General features: G+C 41.7%; 1 protein-coding gene across 1 annotated transcript in view; it reads right to left on the minus strand.

Moving 5' to 3' along the window:
* Nucleotides 1-27458, minus strand: part of LOC118947606 (zinc finger protein 2 homolog) — a 32795-nt gene that overhangs the window by 3369 nt on the left and 1968 nt on the right. The window contains exons 5-6 of the mRNA XM_036972536.1: nt 18285-18870; nt 5749-5800 (exon numbers count right to left, since the gene is read on the minus strand). Of these exons, the coding sequence (XP_036828431.1) occupies nt 5749-5800; nt 18285-18870 (638 nt within the window). The remainder of the gene's footprint in view (nt 1-5748; nt 5801-18284; nt 18871-27458) is intronic.

Genomic DNA, 27458 nt, shown 5'->3' on the forward strand with positions numbered 1-27458 from the left:
GCCTGGGAACAGTGGGTTAACTGCCTGTTCAGGGGCAGAACGACAGATTTGTACCTTGTCAGCTCGGGGGTTTGAACTCGCAACCTTCCGGTTACTAGTCCAACGCTCTAACCACGCCACAGGTACAACATGTAATGTCCATAGAACTGGAATCAACAAGATAGCAAGATGCAGTAGCTATTCCCTCTACAGTAGCTATTCCCTCTACAGTATATACATATGAGATGAGTAATGTAGGGTATGTAAACATTATATAAAGTGGCATTGTTTGAAGTGACTAGTGATACATTTATTACATCAACATTTTTTTATTATTAAAGTGACTAGAGATTTGAGTCAGTATATTGGCAGCAGCCACTCAATGCTAGTGATGGCTGTTTAACAGTCTGATGGCCTTGAGATAGAAGCTGTTTTTCAGTTTCTCTTTTTCAGTCTCTCGGTCCCAGCTTTGATGCACCTGTACTGACCTCGCCTTCTGGATGATAGCGGGGTGAACAGGCAGTGGCTCGGGTACTCTTGTGGGGCCCCAGTGTTGAGGATCAGCGGAGTGGAGATGTTGGTTCCTACCCTCACCACTTGGGGCGTCCCGTCAGAAAGTCCAGGACCCAGTTGCACAGGGCGGGGTCGAGACGCAGGGTCTCAGGCTTAATGACGAGTTTGGAGGGTACTATGGTGTTAAATGCTGAGCTGTAGTCGATTAACAGCATTCTCACATAGGTATTCCTCTTGTCCAGATGGCATAGTGCAGTATGGTGGCGATTGCGTCGTCTGTGGATCTATTGGGGCTTTAAGCAAATTGGAGTGGGTCTAGGGTGTCAGGTAGGGTGGAGGTGATACGATCCTTGACTAGGCTCTCAAAGCACTTCATGATGACGGAAGTGAGTGCTACAGAGCGGTAGTCATTTAGCTCAATTACCTTAGCTTTCTTGGGAACAGGAGCAATGGTGGCCCTCTTGAAGCATGTAGGAACAGCAGACTGGAATAGGGATTGATTGAATATGTCCGTAAACACACCAGCTGGTCTGCGCATGCTCTGAGGACGCGGCTAGGGATGCCGTCTGGGCCGGCAGCCTTGCGAGGGTTAACACGTTTAAATGTTTTACTCACGTTGCCTGCGGTGAAGGAGAGCCCGCAGGTTTTGGTAGCAGGCCTTGTCGGTGGCACTGTATTGTCCTCAAAGCGAACAAAGAAGTTGTTTCGTTTGTCTGGGATCAAGACATCGGGGTCCGCAACGGGGCTGGATTTCTTCCTGTAGTCCGTGATTCACTGTAGACCCTGCCACATAAGTCTTGTGTCTGAGCCGTTGAATTGCGACTCTAATTTGTCTCTAAACTGACGCTTAGCTTGTTTGATTGTGTTGCGGAGGGAATAGCTACACTGTTTGTTTCCGGTGGTTTGCGCTTTCAGTTTTGCATGAATTCTGCCATCAATCCACGGTTTCTGGTTGGGGAAGGTTTTAATAATCGCCGTGGGTAAAACATCACCAATGCACTTGCTAATAAACTCACTTGCCGAATCAGCATATACATCAATGTTACTGTTTGACGCTATCCAGAACACGTGATCGAAGAATCTTGAAGCGTGGAATCAGATTGGTTGGACCAGCGTTGAACAGACATGAGCACGGGCGTATCCTGTTTTTAGTTTCTGTCTATAGGCTGGGAGCAACAAAATGGAGTCGTGGTCAGATTTGCCGAAAGGAGGATGGGGCTTAGTATGCGTCGTGGAAGTTAGAGTAACAATGATCCAGGATTTTGCCAGCCCAGGTCACGAATTCGATATGCTGTTTTCAGATTAGCCTTGTTAAAATCCTCAGCTACAATAAATGGAGCCTCGGGATGTGGTTTCCAGTTTACATAGAGTCCAATGAAGTTCGTTCAGGGCCGTCGAGGTGTCTGCTTGGTGTCTGCTTGGGGGGATATACATGGCTGTGATTATAATTGAAGAGAATTCTCTTGGTAGATAACGCGATCGGCATTTGATTGTACGGAATTGTAGATCAGGTGAACAAAAGGACTTGACTTCCTGTATGTCGTTATGATGACACCACGTCTCGTTAATCATAAGGCATACACCCCCGCCCTTCTTCTTACCAGAGAGATGTTTGTTACTGTCGGCGCGATGCGTGAAGAAACCAGGTGGTTGTACCGACTCTGATAACGTATCCCGAGTGAGCCATGTTTCCGTGAAACTGAGAATGTTAGCTTGAAAAGTCACAGATGGAGAGATCCAGGGACACTCGAGGAAGCTAAACTGTTAGCACCACACTGACGTCATTTACACATGAACAAATAGTTAGTAATTTCCAAATTAAACCATGTTCTTTAAGGTCTATATAGTATATATATTAAACCATGTTCTTTAAGGTCTATATAGTATATATATATATATATATTAAACCACGTTCTTTAAGGTCTATATAATATATATATTAAACCATAATATATATATTAAACCATGTTCTTTAAGGTCTATATAGTATATATATTAAACCATGTTCTTTAAGGTCTATATAGTATATATATATATATATTAAACCATGTTCTTTAAGGTCTATATAGTATATATATATATATATATATATATATTAAACCATGTTCTTTAAGTTCTATATAGTATATATATTAAACCATGTTCTTTAAGGTCTATATAGTATATATATATATTAAACCATGTTCTTTAAGGTCTGTATAGTATTTATATATTAAACCATGTTCTGTTAAGGTCTATATAGTATATATATATTAAACCATGTTCTTTAAGGTCTGTATAGTATATATATATTAAACCATGTTCTTTAAGGTCTATAGAGTATATATATATTAAACCATGTTCTTTAAGGTCTATATAGTATATATATATATATATATATATGAAACCATGTTCTTTAAGGTCTATATGTTGGAGTTCAGGCTTCATTTCACCTGTTAAAATAGGAAATGGAATACATTTGATCCATTACAGAGACGAAGAACAAGTCTCACAAAAATTGCTTATCATTTAATCATATTTCATAGCTTAAAGAAAAGGTTTAGAGAGCTTGTTTTAAATACATATTTGCCATCTTCAACAAGTTCTGTAGATCGGACGTTAATGAAGGAATACAGACCACATTGAAGTGTCTGGAGTTTAGTTCTAGAGTCTTGTAAAGATATGGGGGGGGGGGGGTTGACTGAGACAGGCAATGTAACATCTATCATGTTTTTAGGAACAGTTTATGTAAAACATGCACCTCTAGAGCTAACTTTCATCAAGGTTTAATATGGTCTATTGGTTTCTCTCTAGAGCTAACTTTCATCAAGGTTTTATATGGTCTATTGGTTTCTCTCTAGAGCTAACTTTCATCAAGGTTTTATATGGTCTATTGGTTTCTCTCTAAAGCTAACTTTCATCAAGGTTTTATATGGTCTATTGGTTTCTCTCTAAAACTAACTTTCATCAAGGTTTTATATGGTCTATTGGTTTCTCTCTAAAACTAACTTTCATCAAGGTTTTATATGGTCTATTGGTTTCTCTCTAAAGCTAACTATCATCAAGGTTTAATATGGTCTATTGGTTTCTCTCTAAAGCTACCTTTCATCAAGGTTTTATATGGTCTATTGGTTTCTCTCTAAAGCTAACTTTCATCAAGGATTCATATGGACTATTGGTTTCTCTCTAAAGCTAACTTTCATCAAGGTTTAATATGGTCAATTGGTTTCTCTCTAAAGCTAACAGTCTAGCTTCATGTCAACTAACAGAACTCTGCTAGTTGTCATGGTAACAGATACCAGTGGGAAGATCTATTAAAAAAAAAAAAAAACGTATTTATTTCACTATTATTTAACCAGGTAGGCAAGTTGAGAACACCTTTATTTAACCAGGTAGGCAAGTTGAGAACACCTTTATTTAACCAGGTAGGCAAGTTGAGAACACCTTTATTTAACCAGGTAGGCAAGTTGAGAACAAGTTCTCATTTACAACTGCGACCTGGCCAAGGTAAAGCAGTGCAGTGACACATACAACAACAGAGTTACACATGGAGTAAAACAAACATAAGGTCAATAATACAGTAGAAACAAGTCTATATACGATGTGAGCAAATGAGGTGAGATAAGGGAGGTAAAGGCAAAAAAAGGCCATGGTGGCGAAGTAAATACAATATAGCAAGTAAAACACTGGAATGGTAGATTTGCAATGGAAGAATGTGCAAAGTAGAAATAAAAATAATGGGGTGCAAAGGAGCAAAATAAATAAATATACAATAGGGGGAGAGGTAGTTGTTTGGGCTAAATTATAGATGGGCTATGTACAGGTGCAGTAATCTGTGAGCTGCTCTGACAGCTGGTGCTTAAAGCTAGTGAGGGAGATAAGTGTTTCCAGTTTTAGAGATTTATGTAGTTCGTTCCAGTCATTGGCAGCAGAGAACTGGAAGGAGAGGCGGCCAAAGGAAGAATTGGTTTTGGGGGTGACCATAGAGATATACCTGCTGGATCGCATGCTACAGGTGGGTGCTGCTATGGTAACAAGCGAGCTGAGATAAGGGGAGACTTTACCTAGCAGGGTCTTATAGATGACCTGGAGCCAGTGGGTTTGGCGACGAGTATGAAGCGAGGGCCAGCCAATGAGAGCGTACAGGTTGCAGTGATGGGTAGTATATGGGGCTTTGGTGACAAACCGGATGGCGCTGTGATAGACTGCATCGAATTTATTGAGTAGGGTATTGGAGGCTATTTGTAAATGACATCGCCGAAGTCGAGGATCGGTAGGATGGTCAGTTTTACAAGGGTATGTTTGGCAGCATGAGTGAAGGATGATTTGTTACGAAATAGAAAGCCAATTCTAGATGTAACTTTGGATTGGCAATGTTTGATATGAGTCTAGAAGGAGAATTCACAGCCTACCCAGACACCTAGGTATTTGTAGTTGTCCACGTATTCTAAGTCAGAGCCGTCCAGAGTAGTGATGTTGGACAGGCGGGCAGGTGCAGGCAGCGATCGTTTGAAGAGCATGCATTTAGTTTTACTTGTATTTAAGAGCAATTGGAGGCCACGGAAAGAGAGTTGTATGGCATTGAAGCTCGTCTGGAGGGTTGTTAACACAGTGTCCAAAGAAGGGCAGAAGTATACAGAATGGTGTCGTCTGCGTAGAGGTGGATCAGAGACTCACCAGCAGCAAGAGCGACATCATTGATGTATACAGAGAAGAGAGTCGGACCAAGAATTGAACCTTGTGGCACCCCCATAGAGACTGCCAGAGGCCCGGACAACAGACCCTCCGATTTGACACACTGAACTCTATCAGAGAAGTAGTTGGTGAACCAGGCGAGGCAATCATTTGAGAAGCCAAGGCTATCGAGTCTGCAGATGAGGATGTGGTGATTGACAGAGTCGAAAGCCTTGGCCAGATCAATGAATACGGCTGCACAGTAATGTTTCTTATCGATGGCGGTTAAGATATCGTTTAGGATCTTGAGCGTGGCTGAGGTGCACCCATGACCAGCTCTGAAACCAGATTGCATAGCGGAAAAGGTATGGTGGGATTCGAAATAGTCGGCAATCCGTTTGTTGACTTGGCTTTCGAAGACCCTAGAAAGGCAGGGTAGGATAGATATAGGTCTGTAGCAGTTTGGGTCAAGAGTGTCCCCCCCTTTGAAGAGGGGGATGACCGCAGCTGCTTTCCAATCTTTGGGAATCTCAGACGACACGAAAGAGAGGTTGAACAGGCTAGTAATCATTTTATTTGTTGAAACTGAACTACAGCACTTACTTTGATGTGTCAAATCTGATCCTTTCTTCTCTTCTCCTCCTCTCACAGTTCCACCCAGCCCCGTTGTTTTCCTGCAGTCCACCAGCAGCACAGACAACCTCTTCATACCCAGCAGTAAGGTGCTACCAGGAGAGGCACGATACAGGGACTCCGGGAGGGAGGAGGGGGGCAGACTAGCGTTGTCCTGGTAACCATAAAGAGGGGACACAGACACATATCATTATGGATGCTGATGTAACTGTTGTCATAAACTGCTTTACAGAAACCCAGACCCAGATAGAGCAAGCTGTATGCTAGACCAGACCAAGCTGTACCATCTGGTGTTCTGATCTGGAGAGACTCTTCTCTTCCTCGTCAGCATCAGGCTCCCCAGAGGATCCATAACAGTCATGTCTCTCTCCTGTGTGAATGAGAACATCAAACAGATGGTAAACTTATGATCTTCTATTGCAATCACAGAGTCTTACAAGAGGCATGAATATGTCTAAAAAGGGCCTAAAATGGCCACTTTCATCTTGATTTTATAAAATATTGTTTACGGGTTCATTTTCTGTTTGATATTTTAAGTAAAAATGATGCACCAGTATTGAATTTTAAAATCCTGTTATATTAGATAAAGTTCACTTTAATATAGACCACGTGGAGAATTCAATACATCTAATTACAAGTTCCCAGAATATATGTACCAATGGCAGATCGACCCTTAAACAATTCCAACAGTACTGAACAACAGTGTTGAACTTCAGTAGAATGCCCCTTTAAAACACCACATTAGTTCAACAACGGCATAGTTTGTGTCCCGTTATTAAGACAGTACTCACTGGTGGTAATCAGTTCTTCAGTCTCCTCCTCCTCCTTTTTCACTCCCAAGACGTCTTCATCTTTAATTGAGATAGCCTCCTCATCCTCTTCTTTCAATACATTCTCATCTTCCTCCTTTATGATTCTGAAAGCTTCTACCTCTTCCACTCTGACAACCTCTTTCCCATCTTCCTCTTTCAGTGTAATATCATCCTCTTCTTTCACTGTGATAGCCTCCTCTTCCTCTCTTTTCATTCTGAAAGCTTATTTCTCTAATTTCACCAGTTTCTTTCTCCGTCTTGCTTAGTGAGTTTATGCTCCGGGAGATTAGCCTAATGCTGTATCAATGTTGCTAATTTCGCAAATTACGTTGAAATGAGCTAGTAGATAGGTAAACAGAATTATGTTCAAAACACGAAGAGTAATATACACAAAATTGGTCTAAAACGCTTCAATGATTCTGTTTCGTTTGCTAGCACACCACCGCGTTAGTTAAATCAATAGCCTTTTGTCGCTGTTGAAGAGGCTTCATATCCGTCCACTACATTATACGTCACGCAAGCAGCATCACCTGAAAAACTAACTTCGCCATCTGCTGACTGGAGTGGGTAACGCAGACTGGAATCTCCATTACTATGTTTATTCTGGCAAACAATGTCATAAGAAGTCATAAAAAAAAAAAAACAGATGTTATGTTTTCTCTTACTTCTTACAGCCAATACTTTCCTCCAGGATTGACCTGCCCATTAGGTAGGATTAGGTGACAGGTTGAAGAGGGTGGCATATTCAGAGCTAAATGGACCAAGGCTCATCACTAACAACACATAATAACACCTCACATAATGCTGCTCAAATACAATGAACACTTCTCTCACCCAGTGGCATATGGGCTATTGAGGTGAGTGTTGCTGTTGCCACATGAAGCAGTGCCCGCTTTGTTTAAGGACAGATATGAGATGGACAGACAGGACTCTACCTTTGTAGAGCACATGCCCCTTTGCTCTTACAGTCTCTGAAGTGCCCTTTTGGGTGGTGGTATAATTTGTATTATTTTTTGGTCATAGTTATTCTTAACCCACTGCCTGCAAGTCCTTGTTAAATTCACCTCAGTGATTTGTATTTTATTTAACTTTCTGAAGAGGAAACAGCCAGGAAATGCCCCTGTCTGAGTGCATTTATCTACCACTATGTGTAGCTGTTAGCAATGATGCTAATGATCCACTATGTGTAGCTGTTAGCGATGATGCTAATGATCCACTATGTGTAGCTGTTAGCGATGATGCTAATGATCCACTATGTGTAGCTATTAGCGATGATGCTAATGATCCACTATGTGTAGCTATTAGCTATGATGCTAATGATCCACTATGTGTAGCTATTAGCGATGATGCTAATGATCCACTAGTGTAGTTATTAGTAATGATGCTAATGATCCACAAATGACAACCATCTTCTGGTTGATGGAAAAGATTCCCCAAAACCTGGCAGAATGATAGCATTAATCCAGTTGTGATTTGTACAGAAAACTCTTCAATCACATGTGTGCTACAGAGACACCACTAACCAAGCAAGGCTCTTGTGTGCTACAGAGACACGTGTCACTAACCAAGCAAGGCTCTTGCTGGTGCTACAGAGACACCACTAACCAAGCAAGGCTATGGTGGTGCTACAGAGACACCACTAACCAAGCAAGGCTCTTGTGTGCTACAGAGACACCACTAATCAAGCAAGGCTCTTGCTGGTGCTACAGAGACACCACTAACCAAGCAAGGCTCTTGCTGGTGCCACTTGAATTAAACGGTTTCTACATCCCAAAATACAATGTTCAGATTTTCCTCAGACTTCAAAAAGGGTCTCCTGATGTGGTTCCAGTATTGTTGTGGACTTAGAGTTGGATATAGTCATGGTAGGATACATGATAGTGACAACACATGGAGTAGGGTTGGATATAGTGGCAACACATGGAGTTGGGTTGGATATAGTCATGGTAGGATACATGATAGTGACAACACATGGAGTAGTGGTTGATATAGTCATGGTAGGATACATGATAGTGGCAACACATGGAGTTGGGTTGGATATAGTCATGGTAGGATACATGATAGAGACAACACATGGAGTTGGGTTGGATATAGTCATGGTAAGATACATGATAGTGGCAACACATGGAGATGGGTTGGATATAGTCATGGTAGGATACATGATAGAGGCAACACATGGAGTTGGGTTGGATATAGTGGCAACACATGGAGCTGGGTTGGAAATAGTCATGGTAGGATACATGATAGTGGCAACACATGGAGTTGGGTTGGATATAGTCATGGTAGGATACATGATAGAGGCAACACATGGAGTTGGGTTGGATATAGTGGCAACACATGGAGCTGGGTTGGAAATAGTCATGGTAGGATACATGATAGTGACAACACATGGAGTTGGGTTGGATATAGTCATGGTAGGATGCATGATAGTGACAACACATGGAGTTGGGTTGGATATAGTCATGGTAGGATACATGATAGAGGCAACACATGGAGTTGGGTTGGATATAGTGGCAACACATGGAGCTGGGTTGGATATAGTCATGGTAGGATACATGATAGTGACAACACATGGAGTTGGGTTGGATATAGTGGCAACACATGGAGCTGGGTTGGAAATAGTCATGGTAGGATACATGATAGTGGCAACACATGGAGTTGGGTTGGATATAGTCATGGTAGGATACATGATAGAGGCAACACATGGAGTTGGGTTGGATATAGTGGCAACACATGGAGCTGGGTTGGAAATAGTCATGGTAGGATACATGATAGAGACAACACATGGAGCTGGGTTGGATAAAGTCATGGTAGGATACATGATAGAGACAACACATGGAGCTGGGTTGGATATAGTCATGGTAGGATACATGATAGTGACAACACATGGAGTTGGGTTGGATATAGTCATGGTAAGATACATGATAGTGGCAACATATGGAGTTGGGTGGATATAGTCATGGTAGGATGCATGATAGTGGCAACACATGGAGGTGGGTTGGATATAGTCATGGTAGGATACATGATAGTGACAACACATGGAGTTGGGTTGGATATAGTCATGGTAGGATGCATGATAGTGACAACACATGGAGTTGGGTTGGATATAGTCATGGTAGGATACATGATAGTGGCAACACATGGATATAGTCATGATAGGATACATGATAGCGGCAACACATGGATATAGTCATGGTAGGCTATACTATTCTATTTTAACTGCAATTGTGTTGGTCATTGTTACCAAGTGCAGCATTTATTCCAGTTGAAATAGTCAAAATACTTTACTCAACATTGGAGCTGTTTGTTGTTGACCACAAAGGGTCAGAGTTCAGCCCTGGACAAGAGTTACACACATATTAATGTTGTCTATATTAAGGGTGTCTATATTAATGTTGTCTATATTAAGGGTGTCTATATTAAGTGTGTCTATATTAAGGGTGTCTATATTAATGTTGTCTATATTAAGGGTGTCTATATTAAGTGTGTCTATATTAAGGGTGTCTATATTAATGTTGTCTATATTAAGGGTGTCTATATTAATGTTGTCTATATTAAGGGTGTCTATATTAATGTTGTCTATATTAAGGGTGTCTATATTAAGTGTGTCTATATTAAGGGTGTCTATATTAATGTTGTCTATATTAAGGGTGTCTATATTAATGTTGTCTATATTAAGGGTGTCTATATTAATGTTGTCTATATTAAGGGTGTCTATATTAATGTTGTCTATATTAAGGGTGTCTATATTAATGTTGTCTATATTAAGGGTGTCTATATTAAGTGTGTCTATATTAAGGGTGTCTATATTAATGTTGTCTATATTAAGGGTGTCTACATTAATGTTGTCTATATTAAGGGTGTCTATATTAAGGGTGTCTATATTAAGGGTGTCTATATTAATGTTGTCTATATTAAGGGTGTCTATATTAATGTTGTCTATATTAAGGGTGTCTATATTAATGTTGTCTATATTAAGGGTGTCTATATTAAGTGTGTCTATATTAAGGGTGTCTATATTAATGTTGTCTATATTAAGGGTGTCTATATTAAGGGTGTCTATATTAAGGGTGTCTATATTGAGGGTGTCTATATTGAGGGTGTCTATATTAAGGGTGTCTATATTAATGTTGTCTATATTAAGGGTGTCTATATTAATGTTGTCTATATTGAGGGTGTCTATATTGAGGGTGTTTATATTAATGTTGTCTATATTAATGTTGTCTATATTAATGTTGTCTATATTAAGGGTGTCTATATTAATGTTGTCTATATTAAGGGTGTCTATATTAAGGGTGTCTATATTAATGTTGTCTATATTAAGGGTGTCTATATTAAGGGTGTCTATAGGGAACTGTTGGACGTCATCTTACATAAATCATGCAGAGAAGTAGTCACTAGATGGAGGAGGATCTGTTTAACAGTCTATTCAGTAGAAAGAGATGTAGTCACTAGATGGAGGAGGATCTGATTAACAGTCTATTCAGTAGAAAGAGATGTAGTCACTAGATGGAGGATCTGATTAACAGTCTATTCAGTAGAAAGATATGTAGTCACTAGATGGAGGAGGAGCTGATTAACAGTCTATTCAGTAGAAAGATATGTAGTCACTAGATGGAGGAGGATCTGATTAACAGTATATTCAGTAGAAAGAGATGGAGTCACTAGATGGAGGATCTGATTAACAGTCTATTCAGTAGAAAGAGATGTAGTCACTAGATGGAGGAGGATCTGATTAACAGTCTATTCAGTAGAAAGAGATGGAGTCACTAGATGGAGGATCTGATTAACAGTCTATTCAGTAGAAAGAGATGTAGTCACTAGATGGAGGAGGATCTGATTAACAGTCTATTCAGTAGAAAGAGATGTAGTCACTAGATGGAGGATCTGATTAACAGTCTATTCAGTAGAAAGAGATGTAGTCACTAGATGGAGGATCTGATTAACAGTCTATTCAGTAGAAAGAGATGTAGTCACTAGATGAAGGAGGATCTGTTTAACAGTCTATTCAGTAGAAACAGATGTAGTCACTAGATGGAGGAGGATCTGATTAACAGTATATTCAGTAGAAAGAGATGTAGTCACTAGATGGAGGAGGCTCTGATTAACAGTCTATTCAGTAGAAAGAGATGGAGTCACTAGATGGAGGATCTGATTAACAGTCTATTCAGTAGAAAGAGATGTAGTCACTAGATGGAGGATCTGATTAACAGTCTATTCAGTAGAAAAATATGTAGTCACTAGATGGAGGAGGAGCTGATTAACAGTCTATTCAGTAGAAAGATATGTAGTCACTAGATGGAGGAGGATCTGATTAACAGTATATTCAGTAGAAAGAGATGTAGTCACTAGATGGAGGAGGCTCTGATTAACAGTCTATTCAGTAGAAAGAGATGGAGTCACTAGATGGAGGATCTGATTAACAGTCTATTCAGTAGAAAGAGATGTAGTCACTAGATGGAGGAGGATCTGATTAACAGTCTATTCAGTAGAAAGAGATGTAGTCACTAGATGGAGGAGGATCTGATTAACAGTCTATTCAGTAGAAAGAGATGTAGTCACTAGATGGAGGAGGATCTGATTAACAGTCTATTCAGTAGAAAGAGATGTAGTCACTAGATGGAGGAGGATCTGATTAACAGTCTATTCAGTAGAAAGAGATGTAGTCACTAGATGGAGGATCTGATTAACAGTCTATTCAGTAGAAAGAGAAGTCACTAGATGGAGGATCTGATTAACAGTCTATTCAGTAGAAAGAGATGTAGTCACTAGATGGAGGATCTGATTAACAGTCTATTCAGTAGAAAGAGATGTAGTCACTAGATGGAGGATCTGATTAACAGTCTATTCAGTAGAAAGAGATGTAGTCACTAGATGGAGGAGGATCTGATTAACAGTCTATTCAGTAGAAAGAGATGTAGTCACTAGATGGAGGAGGATCTGATTAACAGTCTATTCAGTAGAAAGAGATGTAGTCACTAGATGGAGGAGGATCTGATTAACAGTCTATTCAGTAGAAAGAGATGTAGTCACTAGATGGAGGATCTGATTAACAGTCTATTCAGTAGAAAGAGAAGTCACTAGATGGAGGATCTGATTAACAGTCTATTCAGTAGAAAGATATGTAGTCACTAGATGGAGGAGGCTCTGATTAACAGTCTATTCAGTAGAAAGAGATGTAGTCACTAGATGGAGGAGGATCTGATTAACAGTCTATTCAGTAGAAAGAGATGTAGTCACTAGATGGAGGAGGATCTGATTAACAGTCTATTCAGTAGAAAGAGATGTAGTCACTAGATGGAGGAGGATCTGATTAACAGTCTATTCAGTAGAAATATATGTAGTCACTAGATGGAGGATCTGATTAACAGTCTATTCAGTAGAAAGATATGTAGTCACTAGATGGAGGAGGATCTGATTAACAGTCTATTCAGTAGAAAGAGATGTAGTCACTAGATGGAGGATCTGATTAACAGTCTATTCAGTAGAAAGATATGTAGTCACTAGATGGAGGAGGATCTGATTAACAGTCTATTCAGTAGAAAGAGATGTAGTCACTAGATGGAGGAGGATCTGATTAACAGTCTATTCAGTAGAAAGAGATGTAGTCACTAGATGGAGGATCTGATTAACAGTCTATTCAGTAGAAAGAGATGTAGTCACTAGATGGAGGATCTGTTTAACAGTCTATTCAGTAGAAAGAGATGTAGTCACTAGATGGAGGAGGAGCTGATTAACAGTCTATTCAGTAGAAAGAGATGTAGTCACTAGATGGAGGAGGATCTGATTAACAGTCTATTCAGTAGAAAGAGATGTAGTCACTAGATGGAGGAGGATCTGATTAACAGTCTATTCAGTAGAAAGAGATGTAGTCACTAGATGGAGGAGGATCTGATTAACAGTCTATTCAGTAGAAAGAGATGTAGTCACTAGATGGAGGAGGATCTGATTAACAGTCTATTCAGTAGAAAGAGATGTAGTCACTAGATGGAGGATCTGATTAACAGTCTATTCAGTAGAAAGATATGTAGTCACTAGATGGAGGAGGATCTGATTAACAGTCTATTCAGTAGAAAGAGATGTAGTCACTAGATGGAGGAGGATCTGATTAACAGTCTATTCAGTAGAAAGAGATGTAGTCACTAGATGGAGGATCTGATTAACAGTCTATTCAGTAGAAAGAGATGTAGTCACTAGATGGAGGATCTGTTTAACAGTCTATTCAGTAGAAAGAGATGTAGTCACTAGATGGAGGAGGAGCTGATTAACAGTCTATTCAGTAGAAAGAGATGTAGTCACTAGATGGAGGAGGATCTGATTAACAGTCTATTCAGTAGAAAGAGATGTAGTCACTAGATGGAGGAGGATCTGATTAACAGTCTATTCAGTAGAAAGAGATGTAGTCACTAGATGGAGGAGGATCTGATTAACAGTCTATTCAGTAGAAAGAGATGTAGTCACTAGATGGAGGAGGATCTGATTAACAGTCTATTCAGTAGAAAGAGATGTAGTCACTAGATGAAGGAGGATCTGTTTAACAGTCTATTCAGTAGAAAGAGATGGAGTCACTAGATGGAGGATCTGATTAACAGTCTATTCACTAGAAAGAGAAGTCACTAGATGGAGGATCTGATTAACAGTCTATTCAGTAGAAAGAGATGTAGTCACTAGATGGAGGAGGATCTGATTAACAGTCTATTCAGTAGAAAGAGATGTAGTCACTAGATGGAGGAGGATCTGATTAACAGTCTATTCACTAGAAAGAGAAGTCACTAGATGGAGGATCTGTTTAACAGTCTATTCAGTAGAAAGAGATGTAGTCACTAGATGGAGGATCTGATTAACAGTCTATTCAGTAGAAAGAGATGTAGTCACTAGATGGAGGATCTGATTAACAGTCTATTCACTAGAAAGAGAAGTCACTAGATGGAGGATCTGATTAACAGTCTATTCAGTAGAAAGAGATGTAGTCACTAGATGGAGGATCTGATTAACAGTCTATTCAGTAGAAAGAGATGTACAGTGCCTTGCGAAAGTATTCGGCCCCCTTGAACTTTGCGACCTTTTGCCACATTTCAGGCTTCAAACATAAAGATATAAAACTGTATTTTTTTGTGAAGAATCAACAACAAGTGGGACACAATCATGAAGTGGAACGACATTTATTGGATATTTCAAACTTTTTTAACAAATCAAATACAGTTTTATATCTTTATATTTGAAGCCTGAAATGTGGCAAAAGGTCGCAAAGTTCAAGGGGGCCGAATACTTTCGCAAGGCACTGTAGTCACTAGATGGAGAATCTGATTAACAGTCTATTCAGTAGAAAGAGATGTAGTCACTAGATGGAGGATCTGACTAACAGTCTATTCAGTAGAAAGAGATGTAGTCACTAGATGAAGGATCTGATTGGGTGATCATCGTTGAGACTTTATTGGTTAGATGTATTGCGGTAATTAAAATGAATGTACTCCCCCCAGCTGTTATGTCCCTTGCAGATGATCTCCCATCATATCACTGAGAAGTTCTTTAAAACAGAGCAATGTCACTATTTATTTGGTACAACAAGCAACCTAAAATTAAATTAGAAAAACTGCCAATCAAAAATGGGGTCTTGGCTGTACCTGTCTGTACCTGGCTGTACCTGTCTGTACCTAGCTGTACCTGGCTGTACCTAGCTGTACCTAGCTGTACCTGGCTGTACCTGTCTGTACCTAGCTGTACCTAGCTGTACCTGGCTGTACCTAGCTGTACCTGTCTGTACCTAGCTGTACCTGGCTGTACCTAGCTGTACCTGTCTGTACCTAGCTGTACCTGGCTGTACCTAGCTGTACCTGGCTGTACCTGGCTGTACCTAGCTGTACCTGGCTGTACCTAGCTGTACCTAGCTGTACCTAGCTGTACCTGGCTGTACCTGTCTGTACCTGGCTGTACCTGGCTGTACCTAGCTGTACCTGGCTGTACCTAGCTGTACCTAGCTGTACCTAGCTGTACCTGGCTGTACCTGTCTGTACCTGGCTGTACCTAGCTGTACCTGGCTGTACCTAGCTGTACCTGGCTGTACCTGGCTGTACCTGGCTGTACCTAGATGTACCTGGCTGTACCTGTCTGTACCTGGCTGTACCTAGCTGTACCTGGCTGTACCTGGCTGTACCTGGCTGTACCTAGCTGTACCTGTCTGTACCTAGCTGTACCTGGCTGTACCTGGCTGTACCTGGCTGTACCTAGCTGTACCTGTCTGTACCTGGCTGTACCTAGCTGTACCTGGCTGTACCTGGCTGTACCTAGCTGTACCTGTCTGTACCTAGCTGTACCTGTCTGTACCTAGCTGTACCTGGCTGTACCTGGCTGTACCTGGCTGTACCTAGCTGTACCTGGCTGTACCTGGCTGTACCTAGCTGTACCTGGCTGTACCTAGCTGTACCTGGCTGTACCTGGCTGTACCTAGCTGTACCTGGCTGTACCTAGCTGTACCTGGCTGTACCTGGCTGTACCTGGCTGTACCTAGCTGTACCTAGCTGTACCTGGCTGTACCTAGCTGTACCTGGCTGTACCTGGCTGTACCTGGCTGTACCTAGCTGTACCTGGCTGTACCTAGCTGTACCTGGCTGTACCTAGCTGTACCTAGCTGTACCTGGCTGTACCTGGCTGTACCTAGCTGTACCTGGCTGTACCTAGCTGTACCTGGCTGTACCTAGCTGTACCTAGCTGTACCTGGCTGTACCTGGCTGTACCTAACTGTACCTGGCTGTACCTAGCTGTACCTAGCTGTACCTGGCTGTACCTGGCTGTACCTAGCTGTACCTGGCTGTACCTAACTGTACCTGGCTGTACCTAGCTGTACCTGGCTGTACCTAACTGTACCTGGCTGTACCTAACTGTACCTAGCTGTACCTGGCTGTACCTGGCTGTACCTAGCTGTACCTGGCTGTACCTAACTGTACCTGGCTGTACCTAGCTGTACCTAGCTGTACCTAGCTGTACCTAGCTGTCAGTATTATCATTGATCTACACAATTTAAGTTCATCTCTGAGTGGAATGAGCAACACCCAACTCATGCACACACACAAAGACACAAATACCCTTACATTTATGACTTTTTGTGAAAGTTGTTGTTTGGGTTGAAATGATGTGGAAACAACGTTGAGTCAACCAGTTTTTTGTCCAAGTGGGGGTTTTGTTTGTGGAAGAGAATATGGTCGACGTTGCTGTCTGAAAGTGATTTCTATGTCCTTCGGTTGTCCTCTCGTTGGCCTGTTAATGACATCATCTCCGGATGTTCTCACCATATTTAATGTGTGATTGTGACTTTATAGTGCAGCTGTTTCTTTGTAGTAAAACACAAGTAATGTCCTGGTCATTGATGTGTCGTGTCGTAACCTTGTTGAGCTTATTAAAGAAATGTGTTTGAAGTAAAATATGTTTGAAATAAAGAGTGTCTCAGTCTTTGAAAGGGTCATTTGTAATCTTTAAGATGTCCCCTTTACCGAAGACCTAAACAGACCTAAACAGATACGTTCTCAGCTGTCCAGATGTAATGGTACGGTGGAAATTACTAGATTATGTTATAATGCTGTTATTGCATCGAATGGTTGATTTTATGCAACAGAACAGAGGGGTTGTTAGAACTCATCTGTGTGTGTTCTACTGCGGATGGACCTCTAGGAGATCTACGATGTCTTTGGGTGATACCGCATTCCAGAGCATGAGTTAATGTTTCTATACTGGGGTACCAGGGGGAGATGGCAGTTGGGGGGGCAGTTGTTACAACAGATACTGTCTGCTGTGAATTCTAAGTATCTTTCATACTAGTCTTAACCTTGTGACCCATTCCATACATCTGGTGTTTGTCATGTAGACTGAAGGAGGATGGACTTCGCTATAAAACGCTGTGGCTCAAACCAGATCGCTGACTTCTCAGTGATCACCTCCAGGGGTGATATAAAACGCTGTGGCTCAAACCAGATCGCTGACTTCTCAGTGATCACCTCCAGCTCCATTACTGCAGTAATTTAAATAATAAAGTTGACTTGTTTTGAAGAAATGTTGATTACAATAATTCCACCATAATGGTCAAGAGGTTGTGAACCTAGAGGGGCCCTTGCACACGTGTTTACGTACACATGTTGTCTGTTTATGAAGGAATAAATGATTGACAGGATATAGAACAAGCAACAATTTACTAATGACTTAAACAGATCATTTTACCCAGGAGTGGGACAACATTCCACAGGCCACAATCAACTATAGGCAAATGGTGGTCACATCAGATACTGACTGGTTTTCTGATCGTGCCCCTACCATTTCTTCAAGGTATCTGTGACCATACAGATGCATATCTGTATTCCCAGTCATGTGAAAAACATAGATTCGGCCTCTAATGAATTTATTTAGATTGACTGATTTCCTTAATATGAACTTTAACTCAGTAAAAATGTTTGAAATTGTTACATTTTGTGTTCATATTTTTGTTCAGTATTTACATACACACACATGTTATATATATATATATATATATATATATATATACACAAAAACATATATGGGGGATTAGAAATGAAGTAGACAATTACATTGATGGAAGCTACAATCTAAGTTCAATATTAAAGCTGATCTTCCCCCTAGGACCAAAGACTTTTTACTCTAAAAATGTTCAGCCTACATCTATCCTATGTTCTACTGTTCTACTGTTCAGACTGTGTGTAATCTTTCATGTCTTTTCAGGTTACATAAGTGGGTAAAACTCCTTCCACACTGGGAGCAGTGGTAAGGCTTCTCGCCTGTGTGTATTCTTTGATGTATTTTCAGTTTACATAAGTGGGCAAAACTCTTTCCACACTGGGAGCAGGGGTACGGCTTCTCCCCTGTGTGTAATATCTCATGTGTTTTCAGGTTACATGAGTGGGTAAAACGCTTTCCACACTGGGAGCAGGGGTAAGGCTTCTCACCTGTGTGTAATCTCTCATGCGATTTCAGGTTACATAAGTGGGCAAAACTCTTTCCACACTGGGAACAGTGGTAAGGCTTCTCCCCCGTGTGTATTCTCTGATGTGTTTTCAGTTTACATAAGTGAGCAGAACTCTTTCCACACTGGGAGCATTGGAAAGGCTTCTCCCCTGTGTGTATGCTCTCATGTTTTTTCAGGTTGCTTTTCTGGGTAAAACTCTTTCCACACTGGGAGCAGTGGTAAGGCTTCTCCCCTGTGTGTATTCTCTCATGTTTTTTCAGGTGCTCTTTCTGGTTAAAACTCTTTCCACACTGGGAGCAGAGGTGTTGTCTTGCTGGTTTGGACTTCACTGGCTCTGGTTCCTCTGAGTCTGGTCTTTCTCCTGCCAAAGACAGAGTGTTCACTTAAATAGAGACCTGAACAAAACCTCCACATGACAAAACGGCCTTGCTACGAGGGTAAAATCCTAATCAGATCCCTCAATAATCTGAGGCCAATTTGAACAATCTTGGTGTGACTTAGCTTCCTGGTAATTACTAATAATATTTTATAAAAGTCAGATCACAAAAAACGAAACAGTTCCAGGACACTGAAGACATGTTTTACAAATCAGAACACAAAACAGTTCTATGACACAGACGTCACTGGATTCCAACCGAGCAGGTGGTTCTAAATATTCAACCTTTAGTTAACTAAACAGTTCTAGGACACTGAAGACACAGACATTGCTAGATTCCAATCAGCAGGTGGTTCTAAATATATAACTTTCATAGCTGTATGATACAGAATGTGACCTACACACTTCCTTAAACATAAAATAACTAAAGAAGTCATTTTGTGCGGGTTTTTGTTTTTACATTGGAGGCAAAAGCACGTGCTTTGACACAAAGCACATCAGTAACATCTCCCTGTTGTTGAAAGGGTTCGACACATGCTGTTTAAAAGGACCAATTTCTTATTTAAACGTTCAGATTTTCAACATTTTGACTAGCGCTGATGTCATATTTTGGGTAAAGTGAAAAATAAGAAGGTGAAATATTTTGGGTAGATGTTCCTAAAACTGATAGTAACTATATATAGTAAGTTTATATACAGCCATATTATAAAGTCTGAAAGGGCTTGTTCATTCACATGAATTCACTATGACATCATCATATGTTTCTAAAACTGATAGAAACTACACTGAACAAAAATATAAACACAACATGTAAAGTGTTGGTCCCATGGCTTCATGAGCTGAAATAAAAGATCCCTGAAATGTTCCATACGTACGAAAAACGTATTTCTCTCAAAATTGTACACAAATTTGACATCCCTGTTACTGAACATGTATTCTCTGCCAAGATAATCCATCCACCTGACAGGTGTGGCATATCAAGAAGCTGATTAAACAGCATTATCATTACACAAGTGCACCTTGTGCTGGGGACAATAAAAGGCCACTCGAAAATGTGAGTTTTGTCACACAGAAATGCCAGATGTCTCAGAGGGAGCCGGCAATTGGTATGCTGACTGCAGGAATGTCCACTGGAGCTGTTGCCATGGAATTTTATGTACACTACCAGTCAAAATGTTGGAGTCACCTACTCATTCATGGGGTTTTTCTTTACTTTTACAAATTTTTACATTGTAGAATAACAGTAAAGACATCAAAACTATGAATAAACATAAGGAATCAGGTAGTAACCGAAAGTGTTTAACAAATCAAAATATATATTAGATTCTTCAAAAGTAGCCCCCCCTTCGCCTTGATGACAGCTTTGCACACGTTTGGCATTCTCTCAACCAGCTTCACATGGAATGCTTTTCCAACCAGTCTTGAAGGAGTTCACACATATGCTGAGAACATGTTGGCTACTTTTCCTTCACTCTGCGGTCCGACTCTATCCCAAACCATCTCAATTTGGTTGAGGTCGGGGGATTGTGGAGGCCAGGTTATCTGATGAAGCACTCCATCACTCTCCTTCTTGGTCAAATATACCTTACACAGCCTGGAGGTGTTTTGTGTCATAGTCCTGTTGAAAAACAAATTAAAGCCCCACTAAGCCCAAACCAGATGGGATGGCGTATCGCTGCAGAATCCTGTGGTAGCCAACCTGGTTAAGTGTGACATCTAAATCAATCACTGACAGAGTCAACAGCGAAGCACCCGCACACCATCACACATACGGAGATCATCCATTCACCTACTCCGCGTTTGAAAACCAAAGATTGCAAATTTGGACTGATCAGACCAAAAGGACTGATATCCACCGGTCTAATGTCCATTGTTCGTGTTTCTTGGCCCAAGCAAGTCTCTTCTTATTGGTGTCCTTTAGCTGTGGTTTCTTTGCAGCAATTCAACCGTGAAGGACTGATTCATGCTCTGAACAGTTGATGTTTTTTTTTATTTTATTTTTTTATTTCACCTTCATTTAACCAGGTAGGCTAGTTGAGAACACCTTTATTTAACCAGGTAGGCTAGTTGAGAACACCTTTATTTAACCAGGTAGGCTAGTTGAGAACACCTTTATTTAACCAGGTAGGCTAGTTGAGAACACCTTTATTTAACCAGGTAGGCTAGTTGAGAACACCTTTATTTAACCTGGTAGGCTAGTTGAGAACACCTTTATTTAACCAGGTAGGCTAGTTGAGAACAAGTTCTCATTTGCAACTGCGACCTGGCCAAGATAAGGCATAGCAGTGTGAACAGACAACACAGAGTTACACATGGTGTAAACAATTAACAAGTCAATAACACAGTAGAAAAAAGGGGAGTCTATATATACATTGTGTGCAAAAGGCATGAGAAGGTAGGCAAATAATTACAATTATGCAGATTAACACTGGAGTGATAAATGATCAGATGGTTATGTAAAGGTAGAGATAGAGATATTGGTGTGCAAAAGAGCAGAAAAATAAATAAATAAAAACAGTATGGGGATGAGGTAGGTGAAAATGGGTGGGCTATTTACCAATAGACTATGTACAGCTGCAGCGATCGGTTAGCTGCTCAGATAGCAGATGTTTGAAGTTGGTGAGGGAGATAAAAGTCTCCAACTTCAGCGATTTTTGCAATTCGTTCCAATCACAGGCAGCAGAGAACTGGAACGAAAGGCGGCCAAATGAGGTGTTGGCTTTAGGGATGATCAGTGAGATACACCTGCTGGAGCGCGTGCTACGGATGGGTGTTGCCATCGTAACCAGTGAACTGAGATAAGGCGGAGCTTTACCTAGCATGGGCTTGTAGATGACCTGGAGCCAGTGGGTCTGGCGACGAATATGTAGCGAGGGCCAGCCGACTAGAGCATACAAGTCGCAGTGGTGGGTGGTATAAGGTGCTTTAGTGACAAAACGGATGGCACTGTGATAAACTGCATCCAGTTTGCTGAGTAGAGTGTTGGAAGCAATTTTGTAGATGACATCGCCGAAGTCGAGGATCGGTAGGATAGTCAGTTTTACTAGGGTAAGTTTGGCGGCGTGAGTGAAGGAGGCTTTGTTGCGGAATAGAAAGCCGACTCTTGATTTGATTTTCGATTGGAGATGTTTGATATGGGTCTGGAAGGAGAGTTTAGAGTCTAGCCAGACACCTAGGTACTTATAGATGTCCACATATTCAAGGTCGGAACCATCCAGGGTGGTGATGCTGGTCAGGCGTGCGGGTGCAGGCAGCGAACGGTTGAGAAGCATGCATTTGGTTTTACTAGCGTTTAAGAGCAGTTGGAGGCCACGGAAGGAGTGCTGTATGGCATTGAAGCTCGTTTGGAGGTTAGATAGCACAGTGTCCAAGGACGGGCCGGAAGTATATAGAATGGTGTCGTCTGCGTAGAGGTGGATCAGGGAATCGCCCGCAGCATGAGAAACATCATTGATATATACAGAGAAAAGAGTCGGCCCGAGAATTGAACCCTGTGGCACCCCCATAGAGACTGCCAGAGGACCGGACAGCATGCCCTCCGATTTGACACACTGAACTCTGTCTGCAAAGTAATTGGTGAACCAGGCAAGGCAGTCATCCGAAAAACCGAGGCTACTGAGTCTGCCGATAAGAATACGGTGATTGACAGAGTCGAAAGCCTTGGCAAGGTCTATGAAGACGGCTGCACAGTACTGTCTTTTATCGATGGCGGTTATGATATCGTTTAGTACCTTGAGCGTGGCTGAGGTACACCCGTGACCGGCTCGGAAACCAGATTGCACAGCGGAGAAGGTACGGCGGGATTCAAGATGGTCAGTGATCTGTTTGTTGACTTGGCTTTCGAAGACCTTAGATAGGCAGGGCAGGATGGATATTGGTCTGTAACAGTTTGGGTCCAGGGTGTCGCCCCCTTTTAAGAGGTGGATGACTGCGGCAGCTTTCCAATCCTTGGGGATCTCAGACGATATGAAAGAGAGGTTGAACAGGCTGGTAATAGGGGTTGCGACAATGGCGGCGGATAGTTTCAGGAATAGAGGGTCCAGATTGTCAAGCCCAGCTGATTTGTACGGGTCCAGGTTTTGCAGCTCTTTCAGAACATCTGCTATCTGGATTTGGGTAAAGGAGAACCTGGAGAGGCTTGGGCGAGTAGCTGCGGGGGGGGGGGGGAGCTGTTGGACGAGGTTGGAGTAGCCAGGCGGAAGGCATGGCCAGCCGTTGAGAAATGCTTGTTGAAGTTTTCGATAATCATGGATTTATCGGTGGTGACCGTGTTACCTAGCCTCAGTGCAGTGGGCAGCTGGGAGGAGGTGCTCTTGTTCTCCATGGACTTCACAGTGTCCCAGAACTTTTTGGAGTTGGAGCTACAGGATGCAAACTTCTGCCTGAAGAAGTTGGCTTTAGCTTTCCTGACTGACTGTGTGTATTGGTTCCTGACTTCCCTGAACAGTTGCATATCGCGGGGACTGTTCGATGTTAGTGCAGTCCGCCACAGGATGTTTTTGTGCTGGTCGAGGGCAGTCAGGTCTGGAGTGAACCAGGGGCTATATCTGTTCTTAGTTCTGCATTTTTTGAACGGAGCATGCTTATCTAAAATGGTGAGGAAGTTACTTTTAAAGAAAGACCAGGCATCCTCAACTGACGGGATGAGGTCAATGTCCTTCCAGGATACCCGGGCCAGGTCGATTAGAAAGGCCTGCTCACAGAAGTGTTTTAGGGAGCGTTTGACAGTGATGAGGGGTGGTCGTTTGACTGCGGCTCCATAGCGGATACAGGCAATGAGGCAGTGATCGCTGAGATCCTGGTTGAAGACAGCGGAGGTGTATTTGGAGGGCCAGTTGGTCAGGATGACGTCAATGAGGGTGCCCTTGTTTACAGAGTTAGGGTTGTACCTGGTGGGTTCCTTGATGATTTGAGTGAGATTGAGGGCATCTAGCTTAGATTGTAGGACTGCCGGGGTGTTAAGCATATCCCAGTTTAGGTCACCTAACAGAACAAACTCTGAAGCTAGATGGGGGGCGATCAATTCACAAATGGTGTCCAGGGCACAGCTGGGAGCTGAGGGGGGTCGGTAGCAGGCGGCAACAGTGAGAGACTTATTTCTGGAGAGAGTAATTTTCAAAATTAGTAGTTCGAACTGTTTGGGTATGGACCTGGAAAGTATGACATTACTTTGCAGGCTATCTCTGCAGTAGACTGCAACTCCTCCTCCTTTGGCAGTTCTATCTTGACGGAAGATGTTATAGTTGGGTATGGAAATCTCAGAATTTTTGGTGGCCTTCCTGAGCCAGGATTCAGACACGGCAAGGACATCAGGGTTAGCAGAGTGTGCTAGAGCAGTGAGTAAGACAAACTTAGGGAGGAGGCTTCTGATGTTGACATGCATGAAACCAAGGCTTTTTCGATCACAGAAGTCAACAAATGAGGGTGCCTGGGGACATGCAGGGCCTGGGTTTACCTCCACATCACCCGCGGAACAGAGAAGGAGTAGTATGAGGGTGCGGCTGAAGGCTATCAAAACTGGTCGCCTAGGGCGTTGGGGACAGAGAATAAGAGGAGCAGGTTTCTGGGCATGGTAGAATATATTCAGGGCATAATGCGCAAACAGGGGTATGGTGGGGTGCGGGTACAGCGGAGGTAAGCCCAGGCACTGGGTGATGATGAGAGAGGTTGTATCTCTGGACATGCTGGTTGTAATGGGTGAGGTCACCGCATGTGTGGGGGGTGGGACAAAGGAGGTAACAGGGGTATAAAGAGTGGAACTAGGGGCTCCATTGTAAACTAAAACAATGATAACTAACCTGCACAACAGTATACAAGGCATATTGACATTTGAGAAAGACATACAGCGAGGCATACAGTAATCACAGGTGTTGAATTGGGAGAGCTAGCTAAAACAGTAGGTGAGACAACAGCTAATCAGCTAGCACAACAACAGCAGGTAGAATGGCGATTGATTAGGCAGAGAGGGTCGGATTAACTACACACAGAGCCTAAGTGCGGCTGGGGCCGACAGATAAAACATAAACAAGCAGAATGGATTACCGTGATTAATGGACAGTCCAGCATGCATCAGCTATGTAGCCAAGTGATCAGTGTCCAAGGGGCAGCGGTGGATGGGGCAGGGAAGCTGGACTGGCGAGTGTTATCCAGGTTAGAAAACTAACAATGACCAAATAGCTTGTAGCCAGTTAGCTGGTTAGCTTCTGGAGGTTCTTGAGTGTGTTCTAAAATGTAAAGATAATAGCGGTTCCGTATCACATTGGGTGAGGCAGGTTACCGGAAGGTATAAACAAATTAAAAATCGAAAAGGGATAGAAAGTAAATATGGGTTCAGTGAGTGTTTGGGACGCGGCGATTCAGACGGTTAGCAGGCCTGTGCTAACAAGCTAACAGTTAGTAGACGGTGCTAAACACGGTAGCAGTTAGCGGACCGGGCTAAACAAGCTAGCAGTTAGCAGGCCGAATTTGCAAGCAAGGAGATAGCAAGGGCTAGAGAGTTAGCCTTTGGGGACGTCGCGATGGGGGTATCTGTTTATTCCTCTTCATGCAGTGACATCGATGGACCGGTCGTGGGTCTGGATATTGTAGCCCAGGAGCTCAAAATGTTCCGTTTGCGATGGGAATCCGGGGATGAAAAATAAAATAATAAATAGGTCCGTTATGCTCTGGTTAGAGTCGCGTTGTTCGAACTGGCGAGAGCTTTCCGAGCTAAAGGTTAGCTGATGACCGGTTAGCTGAAGACCGCTAGCAATGTTTTGCTGAAGCTGGTAGTTCGTTGGCTAGCTTCAGTTGAGGGGTTCCAAGGTCCGAAGTAAATATAAATACTTTAGGAAAAATAGCTACGTTGGGTGAGGCGGGTTGCAGGAGAGTATTTAGAAGAAGTTGAGGTTCAGCAAAAAGTTTTAAAGATATGTGAAGAAAAAAAAACGAAAACAAACGATATATACAAGGGACACAACACGACAATACGTCCTACTGCTACGCCATCTTGGATCCAATGTTGAGATGCGTCTCTTAATTTAACTCTGTGAAGCATTTATTTGGGCTGCAATTTCTGAGGCTGGTAACTCTAATGAAGTTATTCTCTGCAGCAGAAGTAACTCTGGGTCTTCCTTTCCTGTGGTGGTCCTTAAAGTAATGAGAGCTAGTTTCATCATAGCGCTTGATGTTTTGTGCGACTGCACTTGAAAGAACTTGACATTTTCCGGATTAACTGACCTTCATGTCTTCAAGTAATGATGGAATGTGGTTTCTCTTTGCTTATTTGAGCTGTTCTTGCCATAATATGGACTAGATCTTTTCCAAATAGGACCATCTTCTGTATACCCCCCCCCCCCCCCCCCCCCCTTGTCACAACACAACTGATTGCCTCAAACACATGAAGGAAAGACATTCCACAAACTTTTAACAAGGCACACCTGTTAATTTAAATGCATTCCAGGTGACTACATCTTGAAGCTGGTTGAGAGAATGCCATGAGTGTGCAAATCTGTCATCAAGTCAAAGGGTGGTTACTTTGAAGAATCTCAAATATACTTTGATTTGTTTAACACTTTTTTGGTTACTTAATGATTCCTTATGTGTTATTTCATAGTTTTGATGACTTCACTATTATTCTACATAGTCAAAATAAAGAAAAACACCTGGAATGAGTTGGTGTAATATATAGTCTATATATATATATATATATATATATATATATATATATATATATCAGTATATATATCAGTATATACAGTGACTTGCGAAAGTATTCGGCCCTCTTGAACTTTGCGACCTTTTGCCACATTTCAGGCTTCAAACATAAAGATATAAAACTGTATTTTTTTGTGAAGAATCAACAACAAGTGGGACACAATCATGAAGTGGAACGACATTTATTGGATATTTCAAACTTTTTTAACAAATCAAAAACTGAAAAATTGGGTGTGTGGCGCTACAAAGTATTAACTTAAGGGGGCTGAATAATTTTGCACGCCCAATTTTTCAGTTTTTGACTCACAAGAAAAGCTTTTCACTCATATTTCATGGCTTTTTGAGAGTTTAAAATATATATTTGCCTTTTTTAACAAGTCCTGAAGATCAGATGTTAATGAAGCAATACAGACCACATAGAAGTGTCTGGAGTTTAGTTTGCCTGTTCTACAGTCTAGTAAAGAAAGGGGGGGGGGGGGGGGGGGGGGTTGACTGGGACAGACAATGTAACATCTATAATGTTTTGAGAAAATGTTTTTGTAAAACATGCTCCTTTTGAAACTTTCTCTCTAAATCTGACTTTCATTATGGTTTTATATGGTCTATTGGTTTCTCTCTAAATCTAACTTTCATTAAGGTTTTATATGGTCTATTGGTTTCTCTCTAAATCTAACTTTCATCAAGGTTTTATATGGTCTATTGGTTTCTCTCTAAATCTAACTTTCATCAAGGTTTTATATGGTCTATTGGTTTCTCTTTTTTCATTGGCAGAATCCTTTTTCAGTGTTATGATATTCATAACATCCATATCCACCAGTCTATCTTCCTG

The sequence above is a fragment of the Oncorhynchus mykiss genome, unplaced genomic scaffold (assembly GCF_013265735.2).
Source record: "Oncorhynchus mykiss isolate Arlee unplaced genomic scaffold, USDA_OmykA_1.1 un_scaffold_173, whole genome shotgun sequence".
Lineage (NCBI taxonomy): Eukaryota > Metazoa > Chordata > Actinopteri > Salmoniformes > Salmonidae > Oncorhynchus > Oncorhynchus mykiss.